The sequence below is a fragment of the Equus caballus genome, chromosome 25 (assembly GCF_041296265.1).
Source record: "Equus caballus isolate H_3958 breed thoroughbred chromosome 25, TB-T2T, whole genome shotgun sequence".
In the NCBI taxonomy this organism is placed as follows: domain Eukaryota; kingdom Metazoa; phylum Chordata; class Mammalia; order Perissodactyla; family Equidae; genus Equus; species Equus caballus.
This window is the reverse complement of record NC_091708.1, coordinates 43065206-43078823: the sequence shown is the minus strand read 5'-3', so window position 1 is coordinate 43078823 and position 13618 is coordinate 43065206. Positions and strand designations below refer to the sequence as shown.

Here is a 13618-nt window from a genome sequence, read left to right as displayed (position 1 = left end):
GGCCGTTTAGAATGGCCCTCTCACCTAGAAATAAGTAAAGGACCTTGTTCCACTGGGGCTGGTGGGGAGAAGGGGGGCGGCGGGTGTGCTAAGAAAGAGGGCATATTAAATGGAAGGATGTCCGTGTGATAAGCCAGCTTGCCCCAGGTGCTGGCCCAGGAGCATAGTTTGGGGAAGGCAAGAAGAGAGAGGCAATGTTTTCATAGGAACCAATTAACTCAGCTAATTCTAGCACAATGTGAAGAAAGCCCAGCTTCCCTGTACCCGAAAACAAAAACCAACAACAAAAACCTCTGGGCTCCAACCAGCGCGTGGCGTTCAGTTCAACGATTGTTGCTGAAACCACGGTTACCACTGGCGCCTTCCGCCTCCGGCATCTGGAAACTGCGCGCATTTTTAAAAGCACACTGCCCTCCAGTGGCGCAAGATAAATTTGCTTCATGACCACCTCCCTAAGCGCCAAACTTCAACTTGACTTTACAGGGCCCGTCCAGGGTCCGGGGATCACCAGTCCGGAACTAGGCTAAAGTGAGCGAGCGCGCAATAAAAAGAGCATCTGGTTAGAAACCGCGGATCCCTCACTCGTGCCTGCCGGGCCTCCTAGGACAGCAGTTCGCGGGTTTTTTTCTCTTAGGGTTGTAATTCTGGATCAGAGTTTGAGCGGGCGGAAATTAACGAGTGAACGGATGCTTTCAGGAGAGATGCAGAACCCCTGCTGCATAGTAGCAGCCCAGGCGCGCAGATGAAAGGGAAGGGGCGGTCTGCACCCTGAGAGAGCTGGCAGGTGGTGAGTCAGGACATAGTCTGGGTGCGTGCGACCTGTCACCCTGTGGGTTCACCAGCAGGCTCCTGGGTAAATAGCAGCAGCCAACATTGTGAGCTTACCGCGTGTGAGACGCTGGGCCAGGGGTCCCGCAGGTATTACCCTATTCAATCTTACCTTTCATTCCTTTTAATGAACGCCATTATCACCCCACTTTGAGGATGAGGAAACTGAGGCTCAGAGTGGCGATGAGACCTGCTCGTGACCACAGGGGGATCCAGGTCTGTGTGGACCCGAGCTGGAGCTCCCAAAGCCGCGCTCGGACGGGGCGGGTGGAAACCTCCGGCCGCGTGGGTGCCCAGTGAGAGGGCGAGCGCGAAAGGGTGGTGGGCGTGTAGGCGGCTCACCTTGACGATGAGCGGGTTCTGAAACATGGAATCTCGCACGACACCCAGCCTCTCGTTCTCCATGCCCGGCCGGATGTCGGCCACGGTCAGGGGACGCCGCGGGGGCGGGCATATCTGGCAGACCGTGCGGCGCACCGGCTGCTTCTTCTTCTTAGATCGCGTGAGGTCCTGGAAGGAGCTGTTGGTCTCTGTCATCCTGGGGGTCGCGGGGAGTCGGCCAGCGGGCTGAATCACAGGCGCTTCCCAGGTTGGGACTGGCGCGGTCCTCCGAGGGGTCTGCGGCGCGTCCCGGGCCGTACCACCCAGACCCTGGGGGGCGGCACAGAAGGGTGGGCCCCCTCCAGAGAGGGACGCGCCCACTTCGCACGGCCACCTCTTTGCGAGGAGCTCCCAAGCCCTGCACAAGGCCCTCTGGTTCCTTGCAGCGTCTTCTGGGTGCCGCGCTGAGGATTGGAAATGGAGAGAAAATCAAGACCACCCCTTGAGGAAGCATGAGACGGTCCGTCTCCATGGCGACGGGACGCCAATGGTGCGGGGCTGCGAGGATCAGTTTTCTTTCAGGAAACTGTTGGCCGCCAAAGGGCACCTATTTGAGTTTTCTTAAATAGACGTGACAAAACCCTCCAAATCACCATTTGTTGTGTTAAAAAGCGACGGGGTCTAACGGGTCATTTACACGTGATTTCCGAGTCAAAATACCCTCTCTCCAACCACCTCCTCTCCACTCGCCGCCCCTTCCCATTTCTCCTCCCGCACCCCACGCACACACCCGAGATGGAGCGCTCAAAGTTTCATGATGAAATAAAGATCCGCATTCCAGGCCCGATGTTACTGCTAATCCACTGGGTGATGTCAAATTAGTCATCCTCTTGGATCCGCAGTTTTTTCCTTCCGTGAAATGGGTAGCGAGGAAAGTCTAGAGTTAAATGAGCTGATATCTAACTTCGTGCAACAGAACGGAGGGAAGTTGGAAAATACAGATTCCCCGAATCAGAATATCTGGAAACGGGACCTTGGAATTTGCATTTTAAAAATTTCTTCCCTCTCCTTTGGATTTTTTATTTTGAAAAAAGTTCAAAGCTACAAAAAAATTAAAGAAGAATACTATACAAACCTGTATAGACCTCGCCGAGATTCACCAGTCCTTGGCATTTGCCTCATTTTCTGTGTGTGTGTGTGTGTGTGTGTGTGTATGTGTGTGAGTGTGAGCAGGCACACACTCTCACTGCTGAATCATTTTGAAAATATCTGCAGACAGTATCATATTTGACCCGAAACACTGCAGCATGTGTCTGCCAAGGAACAGGATATTCTCGGGCATAGCTACAATGTCATTCTCATGTCCGTGGATTTTAACGTGATACAAGAATAGTGCCTAACATGCAGTCCACATAAAGTCGAGACTCTACACTCTCTAAAAGCTTCCCAGGTGACTGGTGTAGTGCTTTTGAAACCACTAACCTGGAGGATGATCTCTAGTCTGCCTTCTAGTTCCAGTTTTTTGTGGGTTCATTCATCCATCATTTTCATTACGTGTGCAAATAGCTACAAGGCTCTGGGTAAGTGGGTTCACCACTGAGCAAGCTGCATGGACAAGAGGCCAGAACTTCAAGGCATTACATACCAACTGTGGACAACACCAACACCACATTTATGGAGCAGAGCACATAGACTTCCAACTGCTCGTCCAAGGCCTGGAGCAGACCTTGGGTGGTGGGGGGTGTGTGTGTGTATGATGCGTGCTTATGGTTTCTCCAGCCTGCTTCACTTGCAGACTTTCACAGAAATACAGATTGTGCACTTTTCAATCAAAGCTGCTTGGTAGCTCACACGGAGGAAGTCAGGTGGTGCAGTGAGGAGCGGAATAGTGGAGTAGTGGAAAGAGCACATGTTTGAATCCTAGCTGGGCCACGTAAGTCCCTTTGGACAAGTTTCGTTACCCCTAGTTTTCTCATCCATAAGATGAAGCTGATAATACCTAGTAGAGATACCTACAACGGAGGGTTGTTATAGGATTAAATGAGACAAGTAGTTGCCAATATGGTTATGTTCACTGTGCAATAAAGCTGAAAGTTTGAGTGGTATATATACTGGCCTCAACTTGATGGCCAGGTAAGAGCTTTACTTTTAATCATAAGCCAAGTTTATTCAGGATTCAGTTGAAAGGGGAGGATTGGAACAGATCTCCAAGGCTCCTTGCAGCTCTATCCTTCATCGAAGCTTTGTGTGCATCAGACTCTGCACCGGGCAGCCCTGCCGACCTCTGACGTCATCTCCTACCACTCTCCCCTTCGTTCACTGTGCTCCAGCTGCCCTGGCCTTCTTTCGGTTCCTCCAGCAACCAAGTTCAGGGCCTTTGTATTTGTTCCAGCCTGGAACACTCTTCCTAAGTCTTTGCTTGCCCTTTTCATTAAGAACTCAGTTCAAAGGTCACTCCACAAAGAGCCTTCCCTTCCACCGAAAGTAGCACTCACTGTCCCCAGTCGCTCTCCATCACATTACCCTGTTTCATTTTCCTTATAGGACAATCTGAAATTATCTTGGTTGATTCGCTTGCTATCTGTCTTCCTCAGGTTAGGGACCTAGAGACCTCACCATCTGGTTCAGTCCTGGACTATAGATGGAGCTCCGCAAAAACTTGTTAAATAAGTGGAATGCCTGAATGAATGAGTAGGTCAATCGAAGAATTCTGCCCTATTTTCTTAGTTTTCGGGTTTACCCACTACCCCAGCCACTCTCTCAGGAACAAAACGGGCTGTCAACTACGCACGTGTCACAGTCGGGGCGACTGGCGTGTTGCCATGGAAGCGAGACGCCGGAGGCCGGGCCGGAAGCGACGCGCGACTACTTCCGCTTCCGCAACAGCAGCACTTCCGGACTGGGAGGAAGGTGGCGAGGCCTTGGAACGGTAGGTGGAAAGCGCGTTTTCGTTGTTCCTGTTTTTTAAATGCGTATACGGTATAGAGATCGAGCGGTGGGTGGTGTCTTCATCTCCTGGGAGACCCGCCCTTGGCCTGAGGTCTCCAGGGATGCGACTGGCGCCTGTTTTCTCCGCGGCCGCGCCAGGCCCTTCCACACGGGAACCGAGGCTGCGGTCTTTGGGCAACAGAGGCTCGACAGCCGGACATCTGGGTAGTTCCTCCCCTCTCGGCCCCGGAACGCCCATCCCAGAGCAAAGCAGAGCACAGTAGGGTCTCTGTCACGCCCGAAGGGCGGTGAGAGAATCCAGGAGCAGGCTTGGGCAGGTAGCCTGCAGGGCGGGAAGAGGTGTGTTCCGAGTAAGTGGGGATAAATGCATATCCATTCAGTGTTCCATATGTACCGAGCACTGGGAACCGTGTGGGAGCAAGACGGACAAGAACATAACCCTTAGGAGGCCGATCATGTCACAGCTTCGCTCAGCGCAGCAGGGAAGCAGCTGGCTTGTTGAGAAGCACCGCATAACAGGGAGACCCGACCCAGTTAAGCGATTAGAGAGGGCTTCTTGAGGAAGTGACTTTCAAACTTAGATCAGTTAAAGGGCAGAGGTAATGCCGAGGAACAGCGTTACTGCTAGGAGGACCTGCTTTTGCAAAGTTCCCTGAAAGGAAACGTGTATTCTAGGAACTGAAAAAAGGCAAGGAGTCTGAAACCCAGAGAGAAATGAGACGTGGACCAGACTAGGTCATGAAGCGTGGTAGACCTGTTAGGATTTTGGACTTTATCTTAAGAATAACCGGGAAACCATAAAAAGTTTTTAGCGAGAGGTGACTACATATTTAAAATGTTGTGCTGAGTTCTGGTGACCAGAGGGAGAAGTTTAAGAGGTGTTTACAAAAAAGAAAGAAACTGTTGTAAGGTGAAAGAGTATTTAAAGGAATCATCTGCTCTGTTCATTGTTATTAAGAGGTCCTGAAAGACGGGCCTGGAAAGTGTTTCTTGAATATAGTGGCTTGAAGGTCATAGGCACTCTTACTGGAGTAGTCTCACCATGGGAGTAGTGGAGGTGAAAGCTCCAAAGACGTGGGTTAAGAAGTGGACCAAGGGTGAGGAAATGGAGAGAACAGTTTCTTAAGAAACTTTGCTGTGTGGGCCGGCCCTGTGGCCAAGTGGTTAAGTTTGCGGGCTCCACTTCCGTGGCCCAGGGTTTCACCGGTTCGAAGCCAGAAGGACCCACGACTAAAAATATACAACTATGTACCAGGGGGCTTTGGGGAGAAAAAGGAAAAATAAAATCTTTAAAAAAAAAAAGAGAAATTTTGCTGTGAAGGGGAGGTACGAGAATAGGTAGATGGGACTTTAGGGTCAGAAGATGGTTGCATTTTGTTGTTGTTGTTTTTGTGTTTTTTAAGATAGAACTAAAAATTGTTAGAGTGTTGCTAGAAGGGAGCCACTGCAGAGGGAGAGGCTAAAAATGCAGGAGAGAGATGGGGCATCTGATGGCTCAGGCTCTCTGAGAGTGCAAGAGGAGCTTGAGGTCCAGCACACATGGAGGAAATGGCCTTTGGCAGGAGAAGGGACACTTGCTTTATTGCAGCAAGAGGGAAGGAGGACAGGGCAGGTGCAGGCAGCCGGGTTAAATTTGGAGGGTGACATATTTCTTGTCTAATGTGTGAGAGTATGAAGTCATGGGCAAGTTAGTCTGCTGCAATTGAGGGGAAGAATGGAATTTAGAAGTTCGTTGAGAGTTAAGGAGATTTGAGATAATTGTTGTAAGAAGAGCGGACGAATGAGCTGTCTGGAGCATTGCCGTCCAGAAAAATAGAATGCAAGCGACATAGGGAATTTAAAATTTGCTAGTAGCCACGTTAAGAAACAAAAAGGAAGTTGGAATTAGGAATGTATTTTACTTAACAATATCCAAACTATTATTTCAACACGAAAGCAACATACAAAAATTATGAGTGAGCTATTTTACCATCCGTGCGCAAAGTCTTTGAAATCCAATGTCTCTTTTACACTTAGAGCACAGTTTGGCCTGGCCGCATTTCAGGTGCTCAGCAGCCTCGTGTTGCTAGTGGCTGCTGTATTGGACAGCGCAGATCTAGAGGGACACTGACCGCTGAGCAGTGTTCAGGTCCCAGCTGTAGTGAGCAACCATGTGTTTAGAGTGGTGCACGTCTGCCCAGTTGTGAGTTTTTTCTCCAGCCATTCTTAACAGTTTGAAGGCAGCCAAAGAGAAGGCATTAATTCATTCCAAAAAAGCTATTACAATTCCAGCTCGATGCTGGAGCTGCAGTAGTATATAAGACGGACAAAGTCGGCTGGAGCCTCTCTGAACTGGGAGTCAGCTTGAAGCACTCACTCTGCTTAGAGCTGAGAGCTCAAAGAAGTCGTAGCTAGGTTTCCATGCATCTCACAGTGACTTCAGGAGGAAGGCCTGGATGGAAGCTTTGGATGCCTCCACTGAAGATGAGATCCCGGGGCCGGGGGCTTGGCTTAGAGGTGTAAGTCCACATTTTCTTTCATATTCCACTTCCCTCCAGCCGCACAATTCTTATAGCTGCCCTTTACTGCCTAGGATAAATTAGGTGCCTTCTGTAGAAGATGTGCTTGGCCTTCAGACTTGAAAAACCACTGATAGAGAGAGATGTCCAGGATCTGTTGTTAAGTGAAAATAGCAAAATGCAGATCAGACTATATGGATGCTACCTTCTGTGTAAGGAAGGACGGGAAGTAAGAAAAGATTATTTTGATTTTTGAACCATGTGAATGTATTACCTAGTCAAAGAGAAATAAAAGCTAAGAAATTGGAACCCAGAAGCAGTATAGAGCAAGGAAAGTTATAAGATGTGTTTGTAAAATTATATTTTTAACCATCTCTATCATAAAGTATATCTATGTGACTGTATTTAAACTCCAAAATGCATATGTTCTGATGTGTGTTGATGTTGGAGCCTTATTAAACTTTGTTCCAACTTGTTGCAGAATTTTGACTGCTTTTTGGACAGTAAAAGGCCCGTTCAGCCTCTTTCTCAAAAGGTGGTCGGGTTGGAGGGCAGTGGGCACTTGGTGCCCCCTGGTGAAGACGCTGGGGCTTGCTCTGGGATGGAGTTCTGGGACAGGGCTTCTCCATGGTGGAAGTGCAGAGGGGAACAAAACAGATAAACCTCCTTTCTTCTTGGAATTCACATTTTTAGTAGGGGAGACAGCTTTTAATGACTAATTAAATAATTGTTTTTAAAACTACAGTTGGGCTAAATGCCACAAAAGAGAAGTACAATTTGCTATGAAAGTATGTCATTTGGGGGATGGGCCAAACCCAAGGAATCAGGGAAAGCTTGCTTGCTTGCTTTCTCTCTTTTTTTTTTTTTTTAATAAATACTTATTCATTTATATCCTTTGGTTGCTCGTTTTTAAACACAAAGGAAAGCAATCTATACCCTTGTTCTGCTCCTTGCTTTTTAAGTGAACTATTTCGGGCATTCAAGTAAGTATGGATAAAAATATAACAAGCACTCTTGTATTGATTTTATTTATTGAAAAAATAAAAGATTACAGATATAATCTATACTTGTCCCTAATCTCTGAATTTGCCAATTATAATCCCCATGCCTGCATTCATAGTTTTACTACGTATGTATCCATTCAGAAAAGATACATGAAGTTATTTTGTGTGTTTTAAAATTAATATACATGGTATCATGATGTGTATATCCTTTTAACTAGGGAAAGCCTTCTTGAAGAAGTGACATCCAAGCCAAGCTCTGAATGATGAAAGGAGGCAGGGATGGGGGGAGGCATTAGAGGGCATTCCGGAGAGAGGGAATCATATACTGTAAGACCTTGAGCCAAGGGAAGGTTTGTGGCATGTTTGGGGCACCAAAAAAAAGGCCTGTGTGGGTGGAGCACAGAGTTGGGAAGGAGAGGTAAAAGATGAAGCAGTGAGGGGAACAAGGGCTTGCTCGTACAGGCACTGCTGTTCTCTGTTAATTATTTTTTGTACATCATAAAGGCAGTGGGACCAGACAGAGTGAGTTGGTGTGAGCCGCCTGTGCATTTAGAATAATATAAAATTTATAATCGTGACTCCAGGCTTGTCATTTGTCATACAATTTCATTTTTCTGTGATTTTTTTCTCCTGAGGCTAATGTTTAAAATGCTTTGCAAAAATAAATCATTGTTGTCAAGTTTCCCTATAGGAATAAAATGGAAGGAGAATCAAGCGGATTGGAAATCCACAGTCCAGTTTTTGATAAGAAAAAGAAAAAGTATTCTGTATATAAGAAAAGACATCGGAGGCGTTCCCATGAAAGTTTCAGAGACTCCCCGCTGGCGAATGAACAGCCTCACGTACCTAAGAGTGAAAAAAGGAGAAAGGATTCCTGGCATCTCGTTTCTTCTTTGGAAAAATCGGAAATCTGTGATGAGACTGAAAAGGCTACTTCTATACCCAAGAAGAAAAAAAAGAGAAGAGATCATGCTTTAGGGATAGATGAAGAAAAAGATGTTGTGTGTGTCCTAGTGGATAAAAAAAAAATCAAGAGCACGCCAGAAAACTTTAGAAGAGATGTCGATGTCATCTACGTTGACGTGAGCGAGAAACAAAAGTCTAGCAAAGAGCCTGAAGCAGATGAACCACTTTCAGTTACTAAGTCACGTAAAAATGAGTCAGAAGGACTGCACAATGAAGTTAGGGAAAAAAAGAACAAAAAACGTCGGAGGAAAGTTGAATCTTGTGACGCCCTAGAGGAAAGCTTATGTGCGAGCATCGCCCCACCCCAATCGGAATCACACGAGCAGGAATCCCTGCCTTCTGCAGACCTAGAAGGTGAAATCACACAACTACCAGCATCTGCTGGTAAAAAGAAGTCTAAGAAAAAAAAGAGAAAAATTTCAGATGACCAGGAATTTGAGGTATTGGCTGTGCCCGAGAGTCCTGAGAACACGTGCTCTGAGGCATTGCCGCTGGTCGGTGAGGTCGAGACTGCAGAAGGCAGGGAGAAGGCCCACAAGGTGAAGAAAAAGTCCAAGAAGAGGAAGCGAAGGTCGTCTGTTGACAGTGCCGTCGCATCTGGTGATCTTTCCGTGCTCACTGCGGGCTTTGACGACACACCCTTTGATTCACCGGAAGGTAATGGTACCTTGATGGAAGAAAGTGCGAGCCCCAGGCCACAAGAGGAGAAAACAGAGGCCTGTTCCGGAGAGGTGCACAGGTAACGTGGGAATGCTGTGCCTTCACAGGGTGGGCGTCTTTTGTAGGAATTCTGCCCGTGACCTCTTTATTCAGCACGAACACGGTAAATGGCAGAAATCATAAAGAGACCATCAAATGTACAGATCAGTGTACACATTCAACCGAGTGAACTTGGCAGGTAGCTTCCTTTCTTCGTGTATGAAATAGGCGGTTAGATTAGATTTTCACTAAGAATTCTTCCAGCTCTGAAATCCTGTGAATAAGTTTAGAAGGCATTTTAAGACCCCCCCCCAGTTACTTTTGTTTGTCTCTATGCATATAGACAGAAGAAGGGATTAGATAACTTAGAATGTTACAGAGCAGGAAAAAAACTTTTATTAGGGTTCTCACTAATAAAAGAAATGTAGATATCATTATTTATATAATTATCATTTAAATATACTGTCTGGTGAATAAATGCAGGAATTTTTTTTAACCACTTTATCTCAGTTCCTGGGACTTGGGACAGATTTTCTCCCCATTTTTGCTCAGTGACTTTCTCACATTTGTTAAGATGTCCTGGCTTTAAATAGTTTCACGTAGATGTTAAGTGGGAGTGGGCCCCGCTTGAGGTGGAATTGATAATGGTTGTGGGCCCACTCATGTCATCGCTGGGCCATCGTATCAAGGACATTTTCAGAACACTGAAAGTGAGGCAAGAATGTTCTGGGACTGTGGTTCTTAATTTGTATTACATGGGCCCTCTGAAAGCTGTTGACCCTTTGCTTAAACAAATGCACACAATTTTGTTTTCAGTTTCCTGTCCGAGTGGGTAGCTGATACAATTGAACGTACTAAGAGGAGATTTGGACATCTGGCAGAGAGTTTGGGCGTGAATTAGCGGTCGATACATGGAAAACTAAGCCAAGGGAAAAAATGTGGCCATTATTAACAGCAGCAAAGCAACTGTAACCATGTAAACCCTGAATTGATTTAACTAATTAGCAATCATCATTGTAAACTTAACTCATTGGAAGGGTCAGGGAGCGGTGTCTTGAGTGTCACTGCAGGTAAAAGAAGGCTTAGCTTATTAGGAAGTCAATGTCTAAAGCAAAAACATTGAGACATGGTAATATGAGAAGTAATACGTGGTGGACAGAGGGCTTAGGGTGGTGGGTTCACCTTCTCGGCAGCCTCTGGGGGATGTGCAAATTAGCGAAGTTACATGAAAGAGTTCAGATTTCAGAGACTGGATCAACTCCAAGATCTCTTCTAGCTTTAATGCTGTCGTAGCCTAAGTGACAGTCATTTTAAGAAAAGAATTTAAAAGCCATCAGGGCAGGCGATATATTAACGTTAACAGTCCAGTTTTCCCCCTTAGGTTAGAACCTACAAGTGAACAAGAAAGCAATTTGGAATCGGCTAAAGATTCTGAGACAAAGTATTTATCTGAAGATTCGAGAGATTCTGTTGATTCTGATGTGGATTTGGATTCTGCCGTGAAGCAGCTCCAAGAGTTCATTCCTGACATCAGGGAGCGGGCGGCCACCACAATCAAGCGCCTGTATCGGGATGACTTGGGACGGTTTAAAGAATTTAAAGCGCAGGGTGAGTTTGCGGAACTTCAATATTTGTTGGACTTTTCTATGCTTATAACTAAGCCCTGAGTTTCTTTTGTGAAACATTCGGATTTGTAGGTTCACAAGAAGAATTCTTTCAGCTTTATCTCCTTCTAGAATTGTTGTCTGAGCTGTAAAATTAGCAAAATGAAAGGCACTGGTTTTCCTCCTCTTTGCCCAGCTTCTGGGAGGAGACAAGGAAGAATGGGGCTGAAAGACCCAGATAATCCACAGACTAGCAGAGCACTCCTGGAGAAGACAAAGAGGAGGTTAATTGGCTGCGACACTAGGAAGGATACAGAAGTAAAATAAAATTAAAATGCTCATATTAACATCATCAACTTCGATGAGGTGTAATGTCTTTCCCCGAGATGTTAATTTGAGGGCATGCTGGTTGTAGTGGGCATGGTTTCCTGCAAGACACAACTTGGTCTCCTCCTTCATTTCACTGTGTTACAAGAACCTCCCAGAAAGCTTATTGGGTTTAAGAATGAACTATAGATCTAAAGCTGTATACTGCAAATGAGCAATGTTTATCAAGTGTCTGCTGTGTGAGGCCCAGTACCAGCAGTCATTGAAAAAAGTAAAAAGAGGGGCCTTAGCCATATGGAATTCATCATGTTGAAGAGAGTAGTTTTTAAAAATAGACAAATTAAGTGAGAAAAACACAATTTATAGAGCCATATCTGTAGAATGATCCCATTTTATTTGTGTATTCTATGTTGAAATTTTCATGAGTATGTATTTTATGAGATATTTTTAAAATAAACCTAAGGATAGAAAAATATACTGTAAAATGCAATCACTACTGCATTTCAATAATGAAACTTGAGTGCTTTGAGTTACGAAGACAAATAGAGTGTAAAGAGCAATGAGATTGTCACCCCTCTCCCTAATATATCTGCATAGAGAATATACATAAGTATTCGCATTCATGCCCACCAATTCACAGACTGCCTTAGAGGGAGTAGAGGAGAGTAAAAGGGAGACATCTTTTAAACTTTTATTTCAATACTGTTTGAATTTTTAATGAATATATATTACTTTTTAATATAAAAAATAACTATTTTAAAAAGAGATTGATGAATCAGGAAAAGTCAGTTTGCAACGGGATGACGAGGGAAGACCTGGGGAGAAGAGCGTGGCCTGAGCTGACCTCTGAAGGAAAGCCGAGTTCCACGGTGGGGACTGGGAGAGCGAGTGCCGGGTGCACGGGCCAGGGCCGCTCCCCGCAGGGAGGAGCCGCCAGGCCGCTGTACTGTAATTGCTGACGCCCACGGGCTAAGTCTGCTTTTCTTCATTATTGACAGTACGTACTTTTTCTCCCCACCCAAATCCTAGGTGTCGCTATTAAATTTGGCAAGTTTTCTGTAAAGGAAAATAAGCAGTTAGAGAAAAACGTGCAAGAGTTTCTATCCCTGACAGGAATTGAGAATGCAGACAAGCTTCTGTACACAGACAGATACCCAGAGGAGAAATCCATGATCACCGATTTAAAAAGAAAATACTCATTTAGATTGCACATTGGTAAGTTTGCAACTGTTCACTCTTTGATCCTCCACAGCCTTCCAACCTTAAACGGATGAGCCATGGTAAGAATTCAGCAGAGCGCCTGGCCCATTCCGTGCTTGCGATGCATGGTAACTGCTGCTATGGTTAACAGTATTTTGTTGCCAGCCTGTACCTTTGGGGGTTTGGAATGTGTTCATGTCTCCTAAGTATAGTGCTTTTACAGATTTTATAAAAAATTAAATAATCAACTTCTAGCTTTCCTACTTGGTGATAATTGCAGTTTTGGTTTCTCTTCCTGTTCTTTGTTACATAGATTTTGCATATATTGCACAAAGCACATGCTTCTATGCACCAGGCTCTCCTGAGTTAAGAGTAGCCGTTATGTGCTTCGTGGCTGGCACCCTCCTCCTGGAGGTGACGCTTGGAAAGTTGGAAGGTCATGAAACAATATAGGATTGGAGGGGGAAAAAAAATCTCTTTTAAACTTAAAGAGGATAATTTCTTAGGCGTTCTCTGGAATGCACAAAGGAAAACAGAATTGTGAGCCCTGTTGAGGGATTGTTTCATCTTTAGAGGGGGAAAGCTAGAAAAGCTTATTTGTTTGGAAAGTTTTTTTGATTATCTCATGGAAAACTGTTGGCATGTGTCCCCCGCCTTAGCATCCCTTCCTCTTAAATCAAATTATGTTGAAATTACTTTGCCTTATAAGAGTCTTTTCCACGAATTCAGTAGGCTAGAAGCTGGAGCCTCTACATACTGAGCATCTAGTTTTCAGAGACCTCCAAGGAAACTGGTGATTTTGTACATCTGCTCCTCAAGATAGCTTTCTGCAGGACTTCTGAAATCCCAGCCTTTACACAGGGTCTGGGGTAGTTAGTGTTGTTAAAGGGGCTACTCTGGGTCCTGTTATGGTTGTGACTGCATTTCATGCCATGCTCTGCATGGCCCTCTGACTGCCTTTCTTCTGACTTCAGGTAAGGGCATTGCCCGGCCCTGGAAACTCGTATACTATCGAGCAAAGAAGATGTTCGATGTCAATAATTACAAAGGCAGGTAAGAGGGGCTGGCCCCGTGGTGTAGTGATTAAGTTCACATGCTCCACTTCGGCAGCCTGGGTTCGTGGGTTTGGATCCTGGGCATGGACCTACACCACTCATCAGCCATGCTGTGGCAATGACCCACAAACAAAATAGAGGAAGATTGGCGCAGATGTTAGCTCAGA

General features: G+C 45.6%; 2 protein-coding genes across 13 annotated transcripts in view; one reads left to right on the top strand and one right to left on the bottom strand.

The window, feature by feature from the left end:
- The window catches only part of CFAP77 (cilia and flagella associated protein 77), a 125430-nt gene extending 123372 nt beyond the window's left edge, over positions 1-2058 (bottom strand). Inside the window, exons 1-2 of one of the 2 annotated variants that reach the window (XM_070251993.1) lie at positions 1940-2058; positions 1171-1613 (exon numbers count right to left, since the gene is read on the bottom strand). In XM_070251993.1, the coding sequence (XP_070108094.1) occupies positions 1171-1365 (195 nt within the window). In that variant the 5' untranslated portion in view covers positions 1366-1613; positions 1940-2058. Of the gene's footprint in view, positions 1-1170; positions 1685-1939 lie in introns of those variants that run through there. The other variant, XM_005605898.4, reaches the window with a different exon arrangement.
- A 1940-nt stretch (positions 2059-3998) lies between these two features.
- TTF1 (transcription termination factor 1) overlaps positions 3999-13618 on the top strand; it is a 33356-nt gene continuing 23736 nt past the window's right edge. For 4 of the 11 annotated variants that reach the window (XR_011432715.1, XR_011432714.1, XM_070251976.1 and 1 more), the window contains exons 1-5: positions 3999-4078; positions 8281-9305; positions 10647-10873; positions 12226-12411; positions 13371-13449. Coding sequence is in view for 6 of the 11 variants with exons in the window: in XM_070251976.1 (XP_070108077.1) it covers positions 8299-9305; positions 10647-10873; positions 12226-12411; positions 13371-13449 (1499 nt within the window). In the remaining 5 variants the exon portion in view is untranslated. Of the gene's footprint in view, positions 4079-6511; positions 6597-8280; positions 9306-10646; positions 10874-12225; positions 12412-13370; positions 13450-13618 lie in introns of all 11 variants that reach the window. The other 7 variants (XR_011432713.1, XR_011432712.1, XM_070251975.1 and 4 more) reach the window with 3 other exon arrangements.